Here is a 23071-nt window from a genome sequence, read left to right as displayed (position 1 = left end):
CAGGAAAGGAGAATTTGCAGAATCTGCCCAATTACACTTTTGAAAAAAGAATGACAGGAGAAAGTTACAATATCTACAATGCCATTTATGCTCTGGCACACGCTTTACATGCAATGCATGGATCCAGAGTTGGACCGACCATGATGAGGCTTGGAAAGAGGATCTCAAATGTCCAGCCATGGCAGGTAATTCCAGTGGCTTTTGACTCATGTTGTGATAGAAACGACAATGTCTCATTTGTAGCTGTAGCCGACATACTCCTATTTCTAAAGGTCTCTTTTATTTCAGATTCTTCTCTATTTGAGCAACGTGCAATTCAACAACAGTGCTGGAGATGAAGTCTCCTTCTCAGAAGATAGACTGGGATCTGCTTGTTTTGATCTTCTTAACTGGGTTCTCCTCCCCAATCAAACTTTTGAACCCATAAAAGTTGGGCATGTAAATCCTGAGGCTCCACCTGGCCAAGATTTCACCATTAACTCTGATGGAATCATCTGGGCCACAAAGGTGAGCTGCAAGGAAATGTTGCAAGTTCATGGAAAGATTCATTCTCTTCCTGAGATGCAGAATATCTTCCTAAATTGAAAAATAATCAATTGAGTCAGAAATTATGGTAGTTATTTGGTGAGAAATCCATTTTGCATGTAACACCTTTAAAGTCAGATTTGTTTCATTCCACAAGGAGTTAGTCTTGGGAACAACATCTGCTTGAAACGCAGGATTACAATTACAATTACAGTAAGCAACAGTGTTTTCCATGGACCATTCTCACTTAGTTGCATCCTCGTGGTTCTTTCCCGAAATACTCAGCTGAACAGAGGTCAGAGTACAGAAATACTCATAAAGCATACTATAAGTTATATATAACCCTATAATTAGATATATAGATACCTATATCTATATTTATATTTATAGGTGTATAGATTAATTAGACCTAAACCTTTATATATAGTGTTGTTGTTGTTGTTGTTGTTGTTGTTGTTGTTGTTATTATTATTATTATTATTATTATTATTATTATTATTATTAGTTAATCTTTAGTGAGATTCACAGCCTTTGAGGCTGGTTAATAGCTCAGCAGCTCGAGTCCTAACCAAGGACCTAGGAACTGTTAAGGTATCGTCGGAGGATGTAAGCTGTTCCGAGTAAGGTGGTTTTTTGTAGAGTCAAAATGTTCAAGTCCGGCAAATTTAGAATTTCTAAATAGCGGGGTAGCCCTTTGGGTATTGCTCCAAGGGCTCCAATTACAATCGGGACAACACACAATTTCTTTTTCCACAGTCGCTCAACTTCAATTTGCAAATCCCGGTACTTTGTGATTTTTTCTTGCTGCTTATCTTCAATCCGTGCATTACCAGGTATTGCAATGTCAATGAACCATACTTTTTTCTTTTCAACTATTGTTATGTCGGGTGTGTTGTGGACCAAGTGCCTGTCAGTCTGAATCCTAAAGTCCCACAAGATCTTGAGTTTCTCATTCTCTAAAACTTTCTCAACCTGATGTTCCCAGTGGTTTTTGCTGTACTCAAATCCAAACTTCTGGCACAATTTCCAGTGAATGAATTTAGCAACACGGTCATGGCATTGTAGGTAGTCAGTTTGTGAAATTTTGCTGCACCCACTGATCAGGTGGTCGACTGTCTCATCTTTCTCATTGCAGAGGCGGCATTTGCTGTTGGTGGTAACATGTTGAATTTTTGCCTTCATGCAGTTTGTGGCTAGGGCTTGTTCTTGAGCTGCCAAAATAAAGCTTTCTGTTTCTTTTTTCAGTTCTCCTGATCTTAACCAGTTCCAAGTTAGTTTCTGGTCAGCTTTGCCTTCAATACTTTTCAAGTATTGGCCATGCAGAGCTTTGTGTTTCCAATTTTCAGCTCGCTGCTCAGTTACTTCTTTCTTATATTCTGCTTTTGTTTTAGTTGTCTTTAAAAGGCCTCCTTTATTTACTTCCTTAATCATTGGTTCTTCACTTTTCTGGATGTAATCATTCAAGCTGCATTTTTCTTCTTCCACAGTCTGCTTTACTTGTAGGAGTCCTCGACCACCCTCTGCTCTTGGTAAATATAATCGGTCAACATCACTTTTAGGGTGCAAGGCATGATTCATTGTCATAAGCTTCCTTGTTTTTCTGTCCAAATTGTCTAACTCTATCTGGGTCCAGTCAATTATTCCTGCAGAGTATAGCCCAGGTATTTATGGCTTTTATGATGTTTCCTCCACTCAATTTGGACATTAATATCTTACGAATTCGCCGAATGTACTTGGCTGAAGTTAATTCCTTGACTTTATTATGCATTAAGTCAGAGGCTTCTAAAATCCCCAAGTACTTGTAGCCTTCTTCTGATTTTACTGCCTTTATCATTTCTTCATTCTCTAGTTTATTCCATCCTCTTCTATGATCTTGCCTGCTTTGGTTGCTATTGTTGCACATTTGTCAATTCCAAACTGCATACCAATGTCTTGGCTGAATTCTTTTGTGTTTTCAATTAATAAGTTCAATTATTATTATTATTATTATTATTATTATTATTATTATTATTATTATTATTATTATTTATTTATTATTATTATCCATACTAGAAGGTTTGAATTAACTATAGCTTGTAAAATGACCTTGACAGTCTGGACTGGAGTGATAAGAAAACAGATGTGCAAGAGAGAGAGATTGGATTGTTAACTTGGTCCCACATCTCAATTTCTATTTTCTCTGTTTTGCCTTTTTACTTACTTTTCTGACCTTTTTTGAAGTACTTTGTTTTGGATTGGTTTTGGTGGAACTCTTCTTGGCTTTTTTTTTTTTCTTCTCTCTCTGCATGATTGGAAAAGAAGTGGCCTATATAGAATTTGGATTAAGGCAAGAAGAGCCTGAAGAAATTTTGTTTGCTTTTTTTTTTCACTTTTACCTTTCTCTTTGCTCCTAAAATTATTATTTTTTTGGTATATTGTTTTTGAGGGGGTGATTGATTCTTCCCCCCCCCCCTCATTTTTAATTTTTTCTAATCCACCCAATGGGGAGGATTAAATATTTGGATTACAAATAAACCATAAGTGGATTACAAATTTATCTTATACAGTGTCATGAAGAAATTTACAGCACATCTGCATCCAACAGCAAGTCCATTAACGTCAGAAACACAAAAAATATCGGAGTCGATGGAGTTAAAGAATTTTATGCAGTCACTACATGTTGATTTGAAACAGGAAGAAACAATATGGTATCATCTTAGAATATCCCAAAATAGAGAAGCTTCATCTATCTCTCACTCACCAAAAGAAAAGAGGCAGTATATATTAAAGAATGGGTAAAACCCAAGTAAATTTATTCCGATGAAGATGGAAGAATCCTAATGATTGAAATAGTAATAAACCAGAAACAAACATTGCTCATGGTAATCTATGCACCAAATAATAACCAAGAGGAATTCTACCATAAACTACATGGGAAATTAATAGAGACAAGATATGAAAACATGTTTAGAGGGTCATTTTAATGCAGTGGTGGATAAGAAGAAAGTCTACACAAGCAAATAATAATAATAATAATAATAATAATAATAATAATAATAATAATAATAATAATAATAATAATAATAATAATAAAAATAAAAATAAAAATAAAAATAAAAATAAAAATAAAAATAAAAATAAAAATAATAATAATAAAAAAAATAAAAATAATAATAATAAAAAAAATAAGAAGAAGAGAAGAACATTACTAAATACATTCTTGGAGATGGTACAAGAACTAAACTTGCAAGATAGGTGGAGACAGCTAAATTCGAAAAAGAATCAATACACCTTTTATTCAAACCCTCCTAAATCATGGTCATGGATTTGGATGAACCCAGAATTGGGAAAAAACATAGAGGAAATAGAAATTACGACAAATACCTGGGCAGATCATAACCCTCTGGAAGTGAAATGGAAAGGCGTGAAAAGAAGAAGAAGATGGACGTTGAACCAAAAAATCTTGAAAGATTAAGCCTATGTCCAAATGATAGAAAAATAGTTGAAACTATTTTTTAGAGAAAATAAGAAAGAGCAAACATAATTGCAAAACCTGTGGGATACCATTAAGGGATACATTCGAGGACTATCGATAGAGTACATAGCCCAAAGAAATAAGGAAAGGAGGCGACAACAAACTATACTCGAGGAATAATGTAGGAAAGTGGAGCTAACATTACAAAAAGAACCACAGAATGATAAAATTAAAGAAGAAAGGGCTCTAGTCAAACACAAAATAAACTTATTGGCACAGGAAGAAAGGGCACAAAATATAAAAATGGTGAAACATTTTTTTTTGAACATGCAAACAAACCAGAGAGATGGCTGGCCTATGAATTAAAGAAAGAGAATGGAAATCTACATTATCAGACGGAAGGAAAAAAAAACATTACGCACATTTTTTTTTTGAGGATTTGTATAGTCAAGAAGATATATCGGAAGAGAATATAAAACTGTATTTAAGGGAGAAAGGACTAACTACAATACTGGAAATTAAAAGAGAAATGCTGAACAATAAAATAACCTTGATGGAATTAAAAGAGGCAATCAAAAAAAACAACAACAATAAAACACAGGGACCCAATTTATTTATTTATTTATTATTTATTAATTTAATTTGTATACCGCCCGTCTCCCAGAAGGGACTCAGGGCGGTGAACAGCCAAAGTTAAAAAATATACAAATGCAAAAGTTAAGATAATTAAAAGAATTAAATCATTGGCTACCCAAATTTAAAACCCCAAATCCATAAAATTTAAAATCCCAATTAAAAAACCATTTAGGCTAGGCCGGCTTGATGGAATAAAAATGTCTTCAGGGCTTTACGGAAGGTCCGGAGGTCCGGGATCAATCGTATTCCAGGAGGCAGCTCATTCCACAGGGCGGGTGCCCCCACAGAGAAGGCTCGCCCCCTGGGGGCCGCCAGCCGACATTCCCTGACCGACGGCACCCCGAGGAGGCCCTGTCTGTGAGAGCGTATTGGCCGGTGGGAGGTTATCGGTAGCAGCAGGCGGTCTCGCAAATACCCTGGCCCTAAGCCATGGAGCGCTTTAAAGATGAGAACCAACACCTTAAAGCGCACCCGGAAGACCACCGGGAGCCAATGCAGCTCGCGCAGGAGAGGTGTTACGTGGGAGCGCCACGTCGCTCCCATAATCACCCGCGCGGCTGCATTCTGCACCAGCTGGAGCCTCCGGGTGCTCCTCAGGGGGAGCCCCATGTAGAGAGCGTTACAGTAGTCCAGGCGTGACGTAACCAAGGCATGAGTGACTGTGCACAAGGAGTCCCGATCCAGAAAGGGGCGCAACTGGCGTATCAGGCGAACCTGATAAAAAGCCCCCCTGGCCACGGCCGTCATATGCTCTTCTAAAGACAGCCGTGTGTCCAGGAGGATGCCCAAGTTGCGAGCCCCCTCTGTGGGGGTCAATGACTCGTCCCCAATAGCCAGCGATGGCACCAGCTGGCTATACCGGGACGCCGGTTTGGGATGGATATAAAAAGCTGGGTATCATCAGCATACTGATGATACCTCACCCCAAAACCCTGGATGATCTCACCCAGCGGCTTCATATAGATGTTGAACAAAAGAGGAGAGAAGACCAACCCCTGGGGCACCCCACAAGTGAGGGGCCTCGGGGATGACCTCTGTCCCCCAGCCAACATCACCTGCGAACATTCTGAGAGGTAGGAGGAGAACCACCATAAAACAGTGCCTCCCACTCCCAACCCCTAGAGGCGTCGCAGCAAGATACCATGGTCGATGGTATTGAAAGCCGCCGAGAGATCTAATAGGACCAGGACAGAGGATTAACCTCTGTCTCGGGCCCTCCAGAGATCATCCACCAGCGCGACCAATGCCGTCTCCATACTGTACCTGGGCCTGAAACCCGATTGGTACTGATCCAGGTACTCCACTTCATCCAGGGCCAATGGGAGTTGACGTGCCACCACGCTCTCAACAACCTTCACAACAAAGCAAAGGTTGGAGACAGGACGAAAGTTGTTTAAAATAGCTGGGTCCAAAGCAGGTTTCATGAGGAGGGGCCTCACCACCGCCTCTTTCAAGGTGGTATGGAAGCTTCCCTCACCCAAGGATGCATTAATCACTGCCTGGATCCAGCCTCATGTAACCTCCCGAGCCGAATAAACGAGCCAGGAGGGACACAGGTCCAATACTGTTGTTGGAAGCATGGACCATCCCATGGGAGGCATGGCCCATCCTGAGCCTCCTGCGAGAAGCCAACCTGACCCTGGGCGAACCGGTTGTTAAATCCCCCCACCCCACTATCAAAGGGTTCTGGGCACTGCACTGCAATGGAGAAATGGGAAATGGAGCGGCCAGCACAAGGGGAGGAGGAGGAGCAGTGAAAGAGGCCTCCTTCCCTCACTCTGAGTGCTCCCTTTCCTGTTTCTCCATTGCAGCCCAGGGCCACGGAGCCTGCCCCACCCACCACCACCCAGATGCCCTCGCTTCTCCGAAGCGTTTCTTTGCCTACCTGATTTCCATCTCCGTCTCATTTCTCTCTTGCGTTTCTCACCATTGTGTGCAGAGAAACAAGTTTGTGGGACTAAAAAAAAATTACTCAATCAATTCCAACTTCATGAGAGCTTTTTTCATGAGAAGATGGAATTGATTTATTGAACTTTTGTTTTCTTTAGTCCCACACACTATTGTTTCCCTGCGCACAATGGCGAGAAACGTGACAGAGCTGGAAATCAAGTAGGCAAAGAAATGTTTTGGGGAAGTGAGGGCATCTGGGAGGTGGTGAGGCAAGTTCTTCGGCCCACAAAAACCTCATCTTTGGCATCCGACCCTGCAAAGCAGAGAAAGAGTTGCCAGGAAGAAGGCAGTCAGGCTGGGAGTTGCGAATTCTTTCTCCCCTGCTCCAGTCCTCCTCACCTGCCACCCCCAAATTGCATCAGTAAAGGTGGCTGGTGGCTAAGTGAGGGTCAGGAAGCTCTGCCATGCCCAGTGAGGGGGGAAGAAAGGGCAAGAGGAGCCTTGTCTCACTGCATGTGACTCACTGAAAGGAAGCGGCAGCCTGACCACTTCCCTTCCTCACCCTCTCCAGTGCTGGAAGCCAACTGTCAGCAACAGGCCCAGCTGCCCATTAATCCCTCTCACTCTTTGCGTTTCTGGGCTCACCCAGTGCCAGAGTCCACCGTGCAGGCCTGGAAGGGCGCACCTATGACATGATGATGGGCAGCAGCAGCAGTGGCTGGGCATGCTCGGATAAATGATCTATGAACTCATGCAGGCAGATGTAGAGCATGCCCAGGAAGCAGATGCAGGCCCAGAGGGCAGCCTTACTCGGGTGCAGCAATGGTGGCAGCTCTGGAGACATCTGTGGGAGAGGAGGAGAAGGAGGAGGAGGGGTGCTGAGATTGGCCCATGGAGAGAGGGAGGGCCTATCTGCAAGCCACTGCCCATGAAGAGGCTGCCCAGGTAGCCACTCAGTGCCCGCAGCAGCTCGTGTATCATAGTGCAACACAGGAACCAAGCCTGAGCCCCTCTTTGCAGGAGCCCCAATGACTTAGCTTGCCCACCTGTTCATAACTCCATTCCGCTCCCTCCAAGCGCCTTGTCAGAGCTCCCTTGGGGTCTTGCCTGCACTGATGTTGCTTGCTGGAAGGGGGAGGGGGGCAGTAAGAAGAGCGCTGAGCTGCCAAAATGGCCTAAGTAGAGTCAGGCAAGGCCAGGAGTGACTTGGAGGGGAGGGGCAAGCCATGAGGGGGGCCTGGGCATGGTTTTGCACACAAAGTTAACTACCAGTTCGGCAAAACCAGTGCAAACTGGCTGAATCCCACCACTGCTCTTCATCCTAGTTGAATGATGGGGCATGTTGGGAACAATGGACCAAGAGACGCTGCATGCAAGTGATCCTATCTAAGGCCTCAGTAGCTTTTCTATTCCAGGTTGTGGCCAGGGTCTTAGAAGGACCATAAAAGCCTCGGGTATAATCCTCGGTTCCCTTTGGAGCCCCATCAGTCACTAAGAGAAGACTGGTCAAATAGATCCGGCCTCCCTGCAGAGATGGGATGCAAAAAAGAATCTCAAAGCCATCAGGCTATGATCTGACAGGTCAAAGGGAAACAGGTTAGCTCCCCCTCAGATCCCATTGGGGTGGTCTGCTTTGAGTTGAGCCAAGAATGATGGTGGCCATGTTGAGATGCCTCTAAGGGCAGCCCCAGGGATGGCAAATGGACATCGCTCAAAACCATAAGTCTGGGGAACCCCACAGTCAACTGTGAAATGCCCTCCAGAGGCTCAGACAGGGAGGTTGCCCTGCAGCAGGAAGGCTGGTACAGTGGCAACGATTCCTACTGGTTCAGTAGAAAAATAATTTCAGACCTGGCAATTTGGAGAGCAGCACCCCAAAAGACCCAAAGAGACACCCAGATGACAATTGCTACCCTTAGGCTACAGCAACAGAAGTTTGCAAGTCTTGCCAAAAAAAATTGCAGTTAATATCCTGAGATTCTTCCTCAAATTCCATCTCTGCCTCGTGCCATTTTTGGCAAGTAGCACTCCTATGATCTGACCCAACTAGGGCATAAGCCAAAATCCATCTTGTGTGCAGGGGTCACTTTCATGTATGTCAACTACACAACTTCCCCATGACTCCACCTGCTCTGGGAATTACGAGACACAAAGATGTTTTCCATTCTGCTGCATGAAGAGAAGCTGTTGCTAAGGGGATAGGACACTGGCTCTTCCTTGCAATTATCAGAAGAACAGTCATTCTTCATGCATCCCCTGTGGATTTCAGACACAAAGATCTTCCAGGATAAAACTTGCTTTAAAAATATCTCTGAGTTCTCCAGCTGGGGGGAGGAGGCAGAATATGTCACCTTAGCCTGCCTTGCAAAGACCTCACTCCTGGGTTTGAAGAGACTCACATGCCTTTGTTTCCTCTTTGGTCACAGCCCAAATACAGGTAAAAAGAAGCATTTTTGATATAAATTTCTCTTGATGCCATCCAGGTGGCACAGGTGGTGTCTGCTCTGCTAAAGTTCCAGTGAGATTTCAAGAGCAACCTTCATATCAGTTTCTGCATAAACCTCGATTTCTATCCTAGGAGGGAAGGTGATAAGAATGACCAGGCAGGAGTCATGCAACTGTTGATCCTGATGCTCTTCTGGCTCCAGGTTCCAACTACAGCAAAGAGGCTGCAAACCATCTGTGTGTTCAAGGATTATATCGATTTAGATGGAATCTACTACAGGCCTGGTGATTTCATTATTGGTGGGAATTTGCCCTTGGGAGCCATGTACCTGTCTGATGTCCAAGACTTTAATAAAGTGAATCATAATCCCGCTACTAGGTAAGTTTCAGCTGGATGTGAAACATGCAGATAATTATTCTCTTTGCTTGACATTCAGGGACTTTTTTTCAAAAAAAATACTTCTACTATTTGTACTGTCCTGGTGTAGTTCACATTTTGTGCTTTTCTCCATAAAGTAGCAAGCTCTTCAAATAGGTTGGAATTCTCAATCGCTTCACCAGGAAGATGATAAACAATAAAAATAAAGAAGGAAGCTGTGCTGTCTTAATGAATTGGTCAAATTATTATATTTATCTCACCAGTAAATTCTGATAGAAAATACAAATAAAAACTCAGCACTCTTCAAGTGTTCAGGAGTTACAAAGATTCCTCTCAGTGCTGGAATCAGCATTTCTCATGAATAATGGCCTTCAGTAAATCTCTGAGGTGACCCCACTGTAGTTCTGTGCTGACCAATCTTTACCACACCTGAAGAAGCTGCTCAAGGAGAGACCTTAAATAATTACATTACAAAAGGAGCAGCTGGAAAGGATTACAGCCACTGCAGCAGAGTGAATATGGCAGGGATGATAGAGAGTATAAAACAGTCCATAATACCTATGGAATGGGTTGTCTCCTTTCTCACAAAGTCATCCAAGTTTAGCCAAGGGAAATTCTTTGAAAAAAACCCAAACCCAATGAAATTTGAGAGTTTCTGCCCCCAAAAGTGCCCCCAAACAGTAAAGCAAGTTCTACAGCCATGCACAAGATTTCCTGTAATATTTGCCAATGTTTTGCTCACTACAGACCCATCACCAGTTACTACCAGCAGTTCTTTGCATTGATGTTTGCTGTCTCTAAGGTCAATAAGGATTTTCTTTTGCTCCCCAACATCACCCTTGGCTTCCACATCTATGCACATTTCCAGACTGGGGTATTTATTTCCTTAAACAGCCTCTCCATGCTCTCCTCACAAGGCCAAGTGGTTCCAGGTTATAAATGTGACCAGCAGGACACTCTGCTCTCCGTTATTGGTGATCTCAGTGCCAGGTTCTCAAGGCAGATGGCCTCCATCTTCAGCATCTTCAAGGTCCCACAGGTAAGAGAGCTCCACTGGATACAATATGGAGTAGACAAAGATCAAAACACACACATCAGCCAAGAGGAAATTAAAGGTAGTTTGGGGGAGGCACATCATGAGCCTGTGACTCTCCGTTTATTCTTCATAAAAGGGCAGCCATCATTTTAGTGACATTTATTTCCTGTATCAGGTTGTTGGTTTCTTCTCTTGTCTTCTGACATATCACAATCAGTCAAGAAGTGTAAGTGAAGGGAAGGAGATGAAGCTTCCCACTGAGAATCAGTCAGCCTGACTGGTGGAGCAAAAGCCACACAATGGTGACTCCTAAAGTTGCCCTAAGACTTTACTTTGTCTTTGAATGATGAATCTCATTGTTTTTCAGCTCGGTGTTGGCTTTGAGTTCTCTCAGGGAGAGAGAAGAGTTTATCCTTCCTTCTTCCGGATTAATCCCAAGGAATCTCGTCAGTATGTGGGTCTAGTCAAACTACTCCTGTATTTCCAGTGGAACTGGGTTGGGCTTTTCGCCCCTGAAGATGACAGGGGAGAACGTTTCATCTCAACTCTGATGCCAAAGCTCCAGGAGAAGGAGATCTGCCTGGCCTTCACTGAAAGTTTAAAATTAGATGATATTCAGACTAGAATAGACAAAGTGCTTCTCAATTTACAGACTTGGATAAAAACTGAAGTGATTATTCTGTTTGGAGACTATGGTTGTAGTTACACTGTACAGACACTTTTATTTTACCATGAAATGTTGAGCAAGACAACATTGCAGAATGTTTGGATCTTAACCTCCCATTGGAAACTTAGTCTGGATGATTCTGAAATCATATTGCTATTTCTAAAGCCTTTCCATGGAGTCCTGCATTTTAGGGACCACACCGGGGATGTCTTAGAATTCAGCCATTTCCTCCTGTCTTTAGACCCCTTGAGCCCCCAAGGAGATGTCTTTCTCCCAGAATTGTGGGAATCTGTCTTTCATTGCAAACTCCACAAACCAGGCAATATCACTCCAAAGGGGGAAAAACAATGTACAGGAAAGGAGAATTTGCAGAATCTGCCAAATTATGTTTTTGAAACAAGCATGACAGGTGAAAGTTACAAGATCTACAATGCCATTTATGTTGTGGCACACGCTTTACATGCAATGTTTGCATCCAGAGCCCAACCGACCATGATGAGGCTTGGAAAGAGGATCTCAAATATCCAGTCATGGCAGGTAATTTCTGTGGCTTCCTTAGAGAGGAAGCTTCCCATATGCATTCCTTCAATTACTGATTAAATGTCTGCATGTTATTATATCAATGCATATTCAAAAAAATTATTAGAAAAATGTGAATTAAGAATAATGTTTTGTTGGAAGAGTTGGGGGGGGGGAAGAGATGGAAACAAAGGAGCTGTCCATAAGACCCGTTGTTGTTTTTGTTGTTGTTGTTTTAAAATAATTTTTATTAAACAATTTTGTCTTTAAAAACAACCTAAAAAACAACTACAAATAAATAAAAACAAACAAAGCAAACAATATATGCCATCTACATTTATTTTACAGCTTTCTGTATTGGCATATGTATTTTGCTTTTGCGGTTCTCTATTCTATCATATCTATTTACTTCTCGATAGTAGTATAATATCATTACATCAATGTATATATTAACCCATATAGTAGTATACATTATTCTTGTCTACCGACTTATATTTATTTATATTCACATCTCTTTGTTTAATGTTTTTCAATTACTCCAATTTAGGTTTCATCAGTGGTTCCATGACCAGTTCTCACTGTTGTTTCTTGACCCGCATATAGGTTTCTCAAGAGGCAAATAAGATGGTCTGGCACTCCCATATTTTAAAGAACTTGCCACAATTTGTTGTGATCCACACAATCAAAGGCTTTAGCATAGTCAATGAAGCAGAAGTAGATGTTTTTCTGGAACTCCCTAACTGAATCTCCATGATCCAGCGTATGTTGGCAATTTGATCTCTAGTTCCTCTGCCTCTTTGAAATCCTGCTTGTACTTCTGGTAGTTCTCGATCCACATACTGCTGGAGTCTAGCTTGTAGGATTTTGAGCAGAACTTTACTAGCATGTGAAATGAGTGCAATGGTGTGGTAGTTTGAACCTTCTTTGGCATTGCCCTTCTTTGGAATTGGAAGGTAAACTGACTTTTTCCAATCCTGCGGCCACTGTTGAGTTTTTCAAATTTGCTGACAAATTGAGTGTAGCACTTTGACTGCATCCTCTTTTAAGATTTTGAATAGCTCAGCTGGAATATTGTCACCTCCACTATCTTGTTGTTGCTCAGATTTTCTAAGGCCCATTTGACTTCACATTCCAGGGTCTCTGGCTCGAGGTCAGTGACCACCCCATCGTGGTTATCAGGGACGTTAAGCTTCTTCTTGTATAGTTCCTCTGTATAATTTTGCCACCTCTTCTTAAACTCTTCTGCCTGTGTTAGGTCCCTGCCATTTTGGTCCTTTATCATGCCCATCTTTGCATGAAACTTTCCCTTCATATCTCCAATTTTCTTGAAGAGATCTCTGTTCTTCCCAATTCTTTTTTTTTATTATTCTATTTCTTTGTACTGTTCATTTAAGAAGGCATTCTTATCTCTTCTAGCTATTCTCTGGAATTCTGCATTCAATTGGGTGTATCTTTCTCTTTCTCCCTTGCCTGTCAGGGTTCCAAGTAGCACCTCCAACAAATGAAAACCCCAAGGCTTGAGTTTCCTCAAAATTGCATTTAATTAGAGATGTCATATTGGGACATCTGGGAAAACTCGAATCTGAAAGTTTCCAAGTTTTCTCCACCCAAAGAAAAGTTCAAGTTCCTGCCCAGCACCCCCAAGAGTCCATCACATGGTCCAATCAAACATTGTTCCAACCGGAGATGCCTCTCAGTTCCAGCCTTCGAGGTGCAGGGCAAGTTGTCCTTGACTTCTTGAGAAAGGAATGTTATTATTACTATACATCACCCATGTTCCATACAATCCCCCCTCCCAATTTCCCACAGTAGTAAATGTAGCAGGTCTGAAGGCCTAATACAAAAGATGGCTTCCAGGCCTGACATTGCCTTTCGCTTCCCTTCTTTCTTCAGCCACTTATAAAGCTTCCTCAGAGAACCATTTTGCTTTCTTGAATTTCTTTTTCTTAGGGATGGTTTGAGTTGCTACCTCTTCTGCAATGTTGCCAACCTCTGTCCATAGACCTTCAGGCATTCTTTCTACCAGATCTAATTCCTTAAATCTATTTGTCACCTCTACTGTATCAGGGATATGATTTAGTTCATTCCTGAGTAGCCTAGTGCTTTCCCCTGCTTTATTCAATTTAAGCCTAAATTTTGCAAGGAGAAGCTCATGATCTGAGCCACAGTCAGCTCCTGGTCTTGTTTTTACTGACTGTAAAGAGCTTCTCCATCTTTGGCTGCAGAGCACATAGTCAATTTGATTTCTGTGTTGACTGTCTGGTGATGTCCATGTGTAGAGTCATCTCTTGGGTTGTTGGAAAGGAGTGTTTGCTATGACCATCCTATTTTCTTGACAAAATTCCATCAGCCTGTGCCCTGATTCATTTTGTACTCCAAGGCCAAACTTGCCTGTTATTCCAGTTATCTTTTGGCTTCCTATTTTAGCATTCCAATCCCCTATGATAATAAGTGTCAGGGAGATGATTAATCCCATCCTGGCTCTGGGATAATCGCACCTTAATTAAGAGGGGGCGGATCGTGGCCATTCCTTGTTGCGTACTTTAAGAAAACAAACCCGAAGAATAAAGAATAAAAGTTCACGTAGTTCAGGTTCAGGCTCCTGCATCTCTGTGAAAAGTTCCTTTCTGTAGGTAACATGCAATGCTGCACCACTGTCCAAAGTCCACAGGAGTCGTCTGTCGTACTCTGAATGAGGTTGTGGATCATTGGCTAAAGCCAATGTGGCAAGTGGAGCTTGTGGATCATGCCTGGGACCACGACAACCTTGTCTTCTGCCTCTGCCTCCTCTGGAATCTGTTCCTCTGGGCTGGTACGAGACGGGAGCTGGAACTCAGGGACAATCCCGGGTGGCATGTCCCATACGATCATAGATGTAGCATCTTGGCATCCTTGGAACGAAGGCTCTTCCTCGGAAGGGACGCCTCGCTGGAGCTCTTGATGCGGGTGGTCCTCTCAAATGTGGCGTGGCTAACATGAGTGCTTCTTCTTCAATTAAAAGTCTGCACACATGGTCCACTGTGCGTTGAGCAATAGGCACTTGGTTAATCTTTGTAATGGCATCTTTCCATTCATTATTCAATGAGTTAATAATAATGCTGATCATTTGAATATCATCAATATTATAGCCTCTTTCTCTCAATTCTGTTCTGATTCCTTTCAGTTTGGTTAAATGTCCTCCAGGTTTCAATCTCGAACCATGGAACTCAGACATGAGTAAACATGAAGATTCAAGTGAAACAGGCCTGTAGCAATTTTCCAATTGGGCCCAAATTTGTTGGGCTGTTGCATTAGGCGGAAAGGTGACCTGCAGTTCAGTATCCATGGACATCAATAATGTTGTGCAAGCTCTAGTCTCTAAGTCTCTTATTGCAGGAGTCCATGGCTGAGCAGGAGGATAAAAACATCATACAGTGAGTGCCTTCTCTGCGAAGTAACAATCCAATCTCACTGACCCAGGCCTTATAATTCTGTCCTGTCATCTTTAATTTGGACTCACCAGCTAGTGGAGCAACAGAAAATGCCTAGTGAGGAACATGCATTTAGTATGCTGGCTGTGCCGGTAAAAATACCTGTGGTATTTGTTGTGCTTGCTGTGGACCGGCTGAAGGCACTTGTGCGTGTGCTTGTGGCTGAGGCTGCTGCTGCTGCATTTGAGCTGCAATATTAGCATGACCTGCTGGAGACGCAGTCATTTGCCTTTGCTGCATTGCTGTTCCATCTAAAAGGACACCAGCACCACCAGGGGGTGCTGAAGTTTGGGCCTGTGGAGAAACTTGTGGCGTTGCAGCCTGAATATCTGAATAAGTTAAGGACATGTTTGCTAAAATCTGTTGCAATACTTCAAAATGTCCATGTAGACTACGTTGCCTTTCAGCTTTCTCTAGTAAATTACTTTGGCCAGCAGATGGTGCTGCACCTTTAGTTTCGGGCAGCTCAGATAATTTCTGTGCCTTCGTGGCATATGTAATCTCAGAAGGGAGGACTTTGTGTGACGTGTGCACTGCTCTCTGTTCTGATTGGCCTGACACAAAATCCACCAGAGGGAGTGTTTTTGGCTCTGAAGAAGAAGGAGCCAAAATGGTGCTTTTAGAGATTTTAAAGTCACTAGACTGTCTCTCATCTCGCTCAAGCATAGATAAATCCATTTGTGCCTGGGATAGCTCATTTTCATAAAATTTTATATGGTTACGATAGGCTTTTATAGCTTTCTCATGCTGGGTGAGCTCAGAGCTTTGAGGAGAATAATGAATTATTTCTCTCTCTGCGTGGGAGGAAATATGCTCGGCAGTTTGCGAAAACTTTGGCCTTGCATCAAGCGTTACAAATTCAGAAGGTTCTGGGAGGACTTTTTTAGAGCTTGCAAATTCAGAAGAAAATGCTACTGACCTCAGTTGTAGCTCATTATCTTCAAAAGCAATTTTTCTCTTATCTCCCTTCGTTTCTTCTCCCACGGCTTCTTGTTCCGGTCGTGTGGCTGAAGCAAGGGGCTGGAAGTCTGAAAAGTTCTTTTCTGGAAGTTCTTTCTGCCACCTCTTCATTGGAAAGATCAATCAAATCATTTACGAAGAGTGGTCTTAGTTTCATTTTGCCTTTTTTCTTCTTCTTCGGCATCTTAGTAGACAATTTAATTAGCGTTCCTCAGTCGCAAATCAATCATCTAGCTAATCTAGCCTAGAGGTCTTATCAAAGTAACAAGCAAGGAAAAAAGCCATAATTTTAACCATCCTCTGCTACCAGGTGTCAGGGCGATGATTAATCCCATCCTGGCTCTGGAATAATTGCACCTTAATTAAGAGGGGGCGGATCGTGGCCATTCCTTGTTGCATACTTTAAGAAAACAAACCCGAAGAAATATCTTCTAAGAAAACTCATTTATTTGTTATAAAGAAAATAAAAAACATCTCACTAGCTAAGTAATTACATCTTGGCAAAGCTCGCTCCTGCCGGACCTATCTGGCAGGAGAACAAAGGAAGAAGTGTGTAAAGGAATGTGGGTGGATGGACATGCGTAGTAGCATCAGAGATAAGGATTCTTGGCAAACTACGGAAAGTCTTATAGTTCAAAAATAGAGCTCAGCTGGTAAATAAAAAAATGCAGTGAAAGGTGGAAAGGTGAGTGTAAGGTATTCTACTGAAGAAAATGGAGCAGAAGAAAATGCGACTTGGAGCAGTGTAATGAATCAGACTCCTTTCTTCATTTTGTATGGCTACAAGCCCGATCTTCAAGATGAAGGAGCCAAAATGGCGCTTGTAGAGATTTTAAAGTCACTAGACTGTCTCTCATCTTGCTCAGGCATAGATAAATCCATTTGTGCCTGGGATAGCTCATGTTCATAAAATTTTATATGGTTATGATAGGCTTTTATAGCTTTCTCATGCTGGGTGAGCTCAGAGCTTCGAGGAGAATAATGAATTATTTCTCTCTCTGCATGGGAGGAAATATGCTCAGCAGTTTGTGAAAACTTTGGCCTTGCACCAAGCGTTACAAATTCAGAAGGTTCTGGGAGGACTTTTTTAGAGCTTGCAAATTCAGAAGAAAATGCTACTTGGAGCAGAAGGTGACCTTCTGCTACAAGTAGGCACAGTGAGTGCCTTCTCTGTGAAATAACAATTCAATCTCACTGACCCAGGCCTTATAATTCTGTTCTGACATCTTTAATTTTGAATCACCAGCTAGTGGAGCAACAGAAAATGCCTGGTGAGGAACATGCATTTGGTATGCTGGCTGTGCCGGTAAAAATACCTGTGGTATTTGCTGTGCTTGCTGTTGACCGGCTGAAGGCACTTGTGCGTGCGCTTGTGGCTGCTGCTGCTGCTGCTGCATTTGAGCTGCAAAATTAGCATGACATCATTTTTTGGTGTTAATTCTATAAGGTGCTGTAGGACTTCATAGAACCAGTCAACTTCATCCTCTTCAGCACCAGTGGTTGGGGCATAGACTTGGACTGCTGTGATGTTGAATGGGTTGCCTTGAATTCAAACTGAGATCATTCTGTCATTTTGGAGATTGAATCCCAGTATTGCTTTTCCTACTCTTTTATTGATTATGAAGGCTACTCCATTTCTTTTGAGGGATTCTTGCCCGCAGTAGTATACCTGATGGTCATCTGAATTAAATTCACCCATTCCTGTCCATTTTAGTTCACTGATTACTAAGATGTCGATATTCAGTCTTGTCATCTCTTGTTTGACCATGTCCAGCTTGTCTTGATTGGATGGATCTTACATTCCAGGTTCCTATGGAGTACAGATATTTACAGCATTGGACTTTGCTTTCATTATCAGATACATCCACAGATGAGCATCCTTTTGGGTTTGGCCCAGGGGTGAAATGCTCCCAGTTCGGACCGGATCGCCTGATCCAGTAGCAATGGCCGCGGGTAGTTCGGAGAACCGGTAGGAAAAATCCCTGCACCCCCCCCTCCCCATACCCAGCTGAACGGTCATCAGAGGCTGGTTTTTTTACTTTTAAAAGCATTTTTTCTGCAACCTCTTCGGCTGAAGAGGTTGTAGAAAAAATTGTTTTAAAAATAAGGGAAAAAAAGTTGGCCACGCCCACCCAGTCACATTACCTGCCCACCAAGCCACGCCCACAGAACCGGTAGTAACAAATTTTACATTTCACCACTGCTTTGGCCCAGTCACTTCTGTTGTCACCCAGGCCCACATAGTTAATATTAAATACAAAACAGTTCCAAAAAACGAACAGATTTTATTAAAATAGCTGAGAATTAACTCATTCTCAGCGTATAATCAATTAAATTGAAAGTAAAGTTCTCAAAACACCATTCTTCAGTTTATCTCTGACCTTGGGATAATTAGGCAAACTGCCAAATGCATTTCTTGGCAACAGTTCAGGAACCGAAGATGCTGACAAGAAAGAAATACATCCAAACACGAAGCAAATTTCTCAACAGTTGTTTTCCGGCAAAGGGGCCAAGAGCCATTGCTGGTCTTTTAAGCCTCATGAGAGGGGCCAATCATCTCTTGGCCCTACTCCCAAGTCGTCCTCTCTGCTTTAGCTCCTCCTGCCTTCTGGCAGTTCTTCTCATACATGCACTAGGAACAGGCTCCTCCTGTTCCTCTGCCTCTCTACTGTCAGCCTCTGGAGGCTCTGAAGTCTGTGCATCACTCCCGATGGCCCTGGCTCCATCTCTGCCTCTGACACAGAGCCCTCATCCAGGCCTTCCCCAGCCTCCAGGACTGGCCCATGTTCTTCCTCAGCCTCATCACTGTCCGACTCCACTGCCAGTTCCGCAGGCTGCTGGTGGACCACAACAGCTTGATTCTTTCTGGCACTACTAGGACTAGCCCTCTGCTCTTCCCCAATAACATATTGGACACCTTCTGACCTGAGAGGCTCATCTTCCAGCGTCATATATTTTTGCCTTTTGGTACTACCAAAAGGGGGTTTTCATGGCAAAGATACTAGAATGGGTTGCCATTTCCTTCTCCAGTGGGTCACGTTTTGTCAGAGCTCTCTATGATGACCTCTCCATCTTGGGTGACCCTGCATGGCATAGCTCATAGCTTCATTGAGCTACACAAGCCCCTTCGCCACAACATGGCAGTAATCCATAAAGAGGGCCATAACCGTAGCTCTAACTAAATACTCCTATTTCTAAACGTCTCTTTTATTTCAGATTCTTCCCTATTTGAGGAATGTGCAGTTCAACAACAGTGCTGGAGATGAGGTCTCCTTCTCAGAAGATAGACTGGGATCTGCTCGTTATGATCTTTTGAATTGGATTCTCCTCCCCAATCGATCCTTTGTTCCCATAAAAGTTGGGCAAGTAAATCCTAAGGCTCCACCAGGCCAAGATTTCACCATTAACTCTGATGGAATCATCTGGGGCACAAAGGTGAGCTGCAAGGAAATGTTGTAAGTTCAGGGAAAGAGTCATTCTCTTCCTGAGATGCAGAACATCTTTCTAACTTGAAAAATGATCAATTGAATCAGAAATTATTGCATTTGGTGAAAAATCTGCTTTGCACACAACACCTTTGAGGTCTAATTTATGCCATTCCACAAACAATTAGACTTGGAATTGACTTCTGCTTGAAACACAGGATGCAATTAAAAAGAAGCAACAGAATCACTTCCTCTCAGTTGTATCCTGACAGTTCTTTCTTTTAGAAATTCTCTTGTCACAAGAGTTCACAAGACTTCCTCTGCAGGCTGAGTCTCCAGTTTCAATCTCCCACATTCATGGGTGTGTCAGGAATGCCACTGGCCTGAATCCCTCAGGACTGTTCTTGATGTCTGATAGACAGTGGCAATATGTTTCTTTAGAAGAGAATCTGAACATAGAAGAAGGAATAAGGAAGGGAAATAGGATTGGGGAAAAGAATAAATGCAGCAGGTTCATTGCTCAGGCCATCTCAAGTATTTCTTTTTTCTCTTTCAGAAGGTGCCCTTTGCCAGGTGTGGCATGAAGAGGTGCCATGCAGGAGAGAGGAGAAGAGTTCCAGAGGGAAAGCAGGTTTGCTGCTACCATTGTGAGGCTTGTCCAGAAGGGACCTTTTCTAATCAAACAGGTAAACAGGACTTCAAATATAGATCTTCCAGGATCAAAGAAGACATTCATTAAGTCATTTTTGTCATTTTAAGAAGATTGACATGAAACCATATTTTTCAGCAAAAGCTTTCAGTTCACAGATATAAACTGCCCTGGCCACAGAGGCACCTTTCCCGATCCTCAGCAGTTCCATGCAGGATAGCTTTAGGGCAGAATTTATGAATGTCCAACTTGGATTTCCACTCCTACTCTAACCTCCTATTGGAAAAAGCGCCTTCCACTCTTTCGTGAGGAAGTGGGGTGTGTGGTCCAAGCTTTAATTTTTATTATTTATATTATGCTTCTTCTGTCACCACTATCAACCTCTGAGTTAATAGACCTGCCAGGGAAAGAGAACATTCATCCTGGAAATGCACAGTGGAAATGGAAATGCACAGTGAAAGGACAGCTGGAACTGGATAAATCCTTGTCTCTGGCTAATCCATTCTCAGGATCATCATAAACAAAGGATTATTTGCTCTTTTTAATTCCCCATAAATAGCATAGGGGACATTTTATTTATTTATTTATTTATTTATTTATTTATTTATTTATTTATTTATTTATTTATTTATTTATTTATTTATTTATTTATTTATTTATTAAGCTTATATGCCGCCCTCTCTCTGGAAGGACTCAGGGCGGCTCACAGCAATAAAAACAGATAAAATCAATATTAAGTGTTAAAAACCATTAAAACTCCCCTTAAAAACCCCTTCAGTCCAATCCAGCCTTGCGGAATAACCATGTCTTAAGGTCACGGTGGAAAAAGCGCAGGTCAGGGGCCACCCGGAGCTCCAGGAGGACATTACTCCCTTTGTAGGAAGGTCAACAGCAAAATGGCAACACTCATATCATTTATGTGGGAGGAATAATCTGCATGGTACTTGCTGAAGGAATCCTTAGACAAAGACTTTTGATTTCAGATGCAGGTCGCTGTGAACCCTGCCCAGAAGACCAATTTCCCAACACAGACAAGGACCAATGCATTGCCAAGATGATCCACTTCCTTTCCTATCAAGACACCCTGGGATACACCTTAGTTTCTCTTGCTCTTTTTCTCTCAGTAATCACTTCTGCAGTCCTGGTGATTTTCTATAAACATCATGACACACCAATTGTCAAGGCCAACAACCGAGATCTCACCTACATCCTCTTGGTCTCCCTCTTGTTCTGCTTCCTCTGCTCCTTCCTTTTCATTGGTCAACCTGGGAAGGTCACCTGTCTTATACGACAATCTGCCTTTGCCATTCTCTTTTCTCTTGCAGTTTCCTCTGTGTTGGCAAAGACTGTTATGGTGGTTCTGGCCTTCATGGCCACCAAGCCAGGCAACAGGACAAGGAAACTCTTAGGAAAACCACTGACCAACTCCATTGTCATAGCCTGTCCCCTGATCCAAGCACTTCTTTGTGCCACCTGGCTGGGAACCTCTCCTCCATTTCCCAGCTGTGACTTTCACTCCTTGTTTGGAGAAATCATCTTGGAATGCAAGGAAGGCTCAGCTTTAATGTTTTACATTATCCTTGCCTACTTAGGTTTTTTGGCCTTCATCAGTTTCACAGTGGCCTTTCTAGCTAGGAAATTGCCTGATAGTTTTAATGAAGCCAAGTTCATTACTTTTAGCATGCTGGTCTTTTGCAGTGTTTGGATCTCCTTCCTCCCCACCTACCTGAGCACCAAAGGGAAATTCATGATGGCTGTGGAGATTTTCTCCATTTTGGCCTCTGGAGCTGCTCTCTTGGCTTGTATCTTTTTCCCCAAATGCTACATTATTCTACTGAGGCCGGATCTGAATTGTAGAGAAAATATAGTAAGAAACAAGAATTTCTAACTAATGCAAAGGCAAATATAAATGCCTCATTTATATTTGTCTTTCAGGCATGTTTAGAATCTGATTTTTTTTAAAAAAAAAGTTGACAAGAAGGAGGAACATGTCCATTAAAAAATTCCTTCTCATGTGCTGCAATTGGTTACATGTCCGGTCCCATAGATTTCTATTGGGATGCTGCCATTCTGGTGGGAAGGGGACGCTTGGGGAGGGGGTTGTGCAGGGTTTCATTTGCATTGCTTTGCTGTACCTTGTGGGGAAAAGGGAGTGGGGAAGGAATGTGCCTTAGGTCATTTTAGGGCGGGGGAAGGAATGTGCTTTGAGCCATCTGCTTTATCTCACCACTAGAGAAAGTGAAATTGAACTGCCTGGGAGTTGACAGTGATTACTATCTCTACCTGAGGTTCTCAAAACATCTTCGCTCCTTGGGATTGGCACAATGTTGAACTGGACATTGGGAGGGGCTTTGCTTGTAGCAGTTTAGCCTAACGCTTTGAGTGGGAAACTTCAGTTCCTTCCTACATTTCCTTTGCTATCACTGTCTTTCAATAAAAGTTCCTTTTGAAACAATAATTGTTTCAAGAGTTCTGCTTTCTTGAGAAGACTGGCGAGGCAGGACCTTACATGACAATTTATCTGTGGTCAGCAACGATCCTCCAGTCTTTGTTTATCATGTTTTCAAAGTGTCCTCAGTGATGTCCAGAGCCCTGATTTGATGGGAATCTTTTTCATAAAGATGTTTTCATTATTACAAGGAGGGAATTTTCTCATTTTATTCCTTTTAATTTAGTTCAATTTTTAAGTTAGTATTTTAAAGGGATGTGCTCAGTATTCATGTTTTTAAGCAAATATGGTTGTTTCCTTAAATATCTGAGGCATTATAGAATTACCTACCACTATTCAATGATTTTTCAAATGGAAGAGTTTAAATCCCTCTCACATCCAGATCTGCTATAGTTCCTCATCAATGTCAGGCAGAATTTTCCTGAGATGGATGAGCAAAGTATGTCATAACTGTTTGCATTATATTAATAACCTCTCATGATATTTCATTTCTTGGACATCCTTGGTGAACGAAGGTGGTCTATGAGATCTTTGTGCACAGAGAGTCTGCAGAGGAATAATTTGACC

General features: G+C 42.4%; 1 protein-coding gene across 1 annotated transcript; it reads left to right on the top strand.

Annotated features, from left to right (window-relative positions):
* The first annotated feature begins 7241 nt into the window (after positions 1 to 7241).
* Positions 7242 to 21943, top strand: LOC139312385 (vomeronasal type-2 receptor 26-like). Its single transcript, XM_070937131.1, has 6 exons — positions 7242 to 7319; positions 9154 to 9329; positions 10077 to 10368; positions 19198 to 19416; positions 19963 to 20092; positions 21039 to 21943. Exons 1-6 carry the CDS (start codon positions 7242 to 7244, stop codon positions 21941 to 21943), a joined length of 1800 nt encoding a protein of 599 aa, XP_070793232.1.
* The last annotated feature ends 1128 nt before the right edge of the window (positions 21944 to 23071 follow it).

The sequence above is a fragment of the Pituophis catenifer genome, unplaced genomic scaffold (genome assembly GCF_029215685.1).
Source record: "Pituophis catenifer annectens isolate HBS135680 unplaced genomic scaffold, rPitCat1.0.hap2 SCAF_1, whole genome shotgun sequence".
NCBI lineage: Eukaryota > Metazoa > Chordata > Lepidosauria > Squamata > Colubridae > Pituophis > Pituophis catenifer.
The sequence above is the reverse complement of the archived record's forward strand: the minus strand, read 5'-3'. Positions and strand labels throughout refer to the sequence as shown.

Excerpts from the sequence above, each read along its gene's own strand:
- LOC139312385 (XM_070937131.1), top strand. The coding sequence starts at position 7,242 with ATGATCTATGAACTCATGCAGGCAGATGTAGAGCATGCCCAGGAAGCA. Across the intron at positions 7,320-9,153 it reads CAGAGGGCAGCCTTACTCGG|GTTCCAACTACAGCAAAGAG; the intron begins GTGCAGCAATGG and ends TTCTGGCTCCAG. Across the intron at positions 9,330-10,076 it reads AATCATAATCCCGCTACTAG|ACCCATCACCAGTTACTACC; the intron begins GTAAGTTTCAGC and ends TGCTCACTACAG.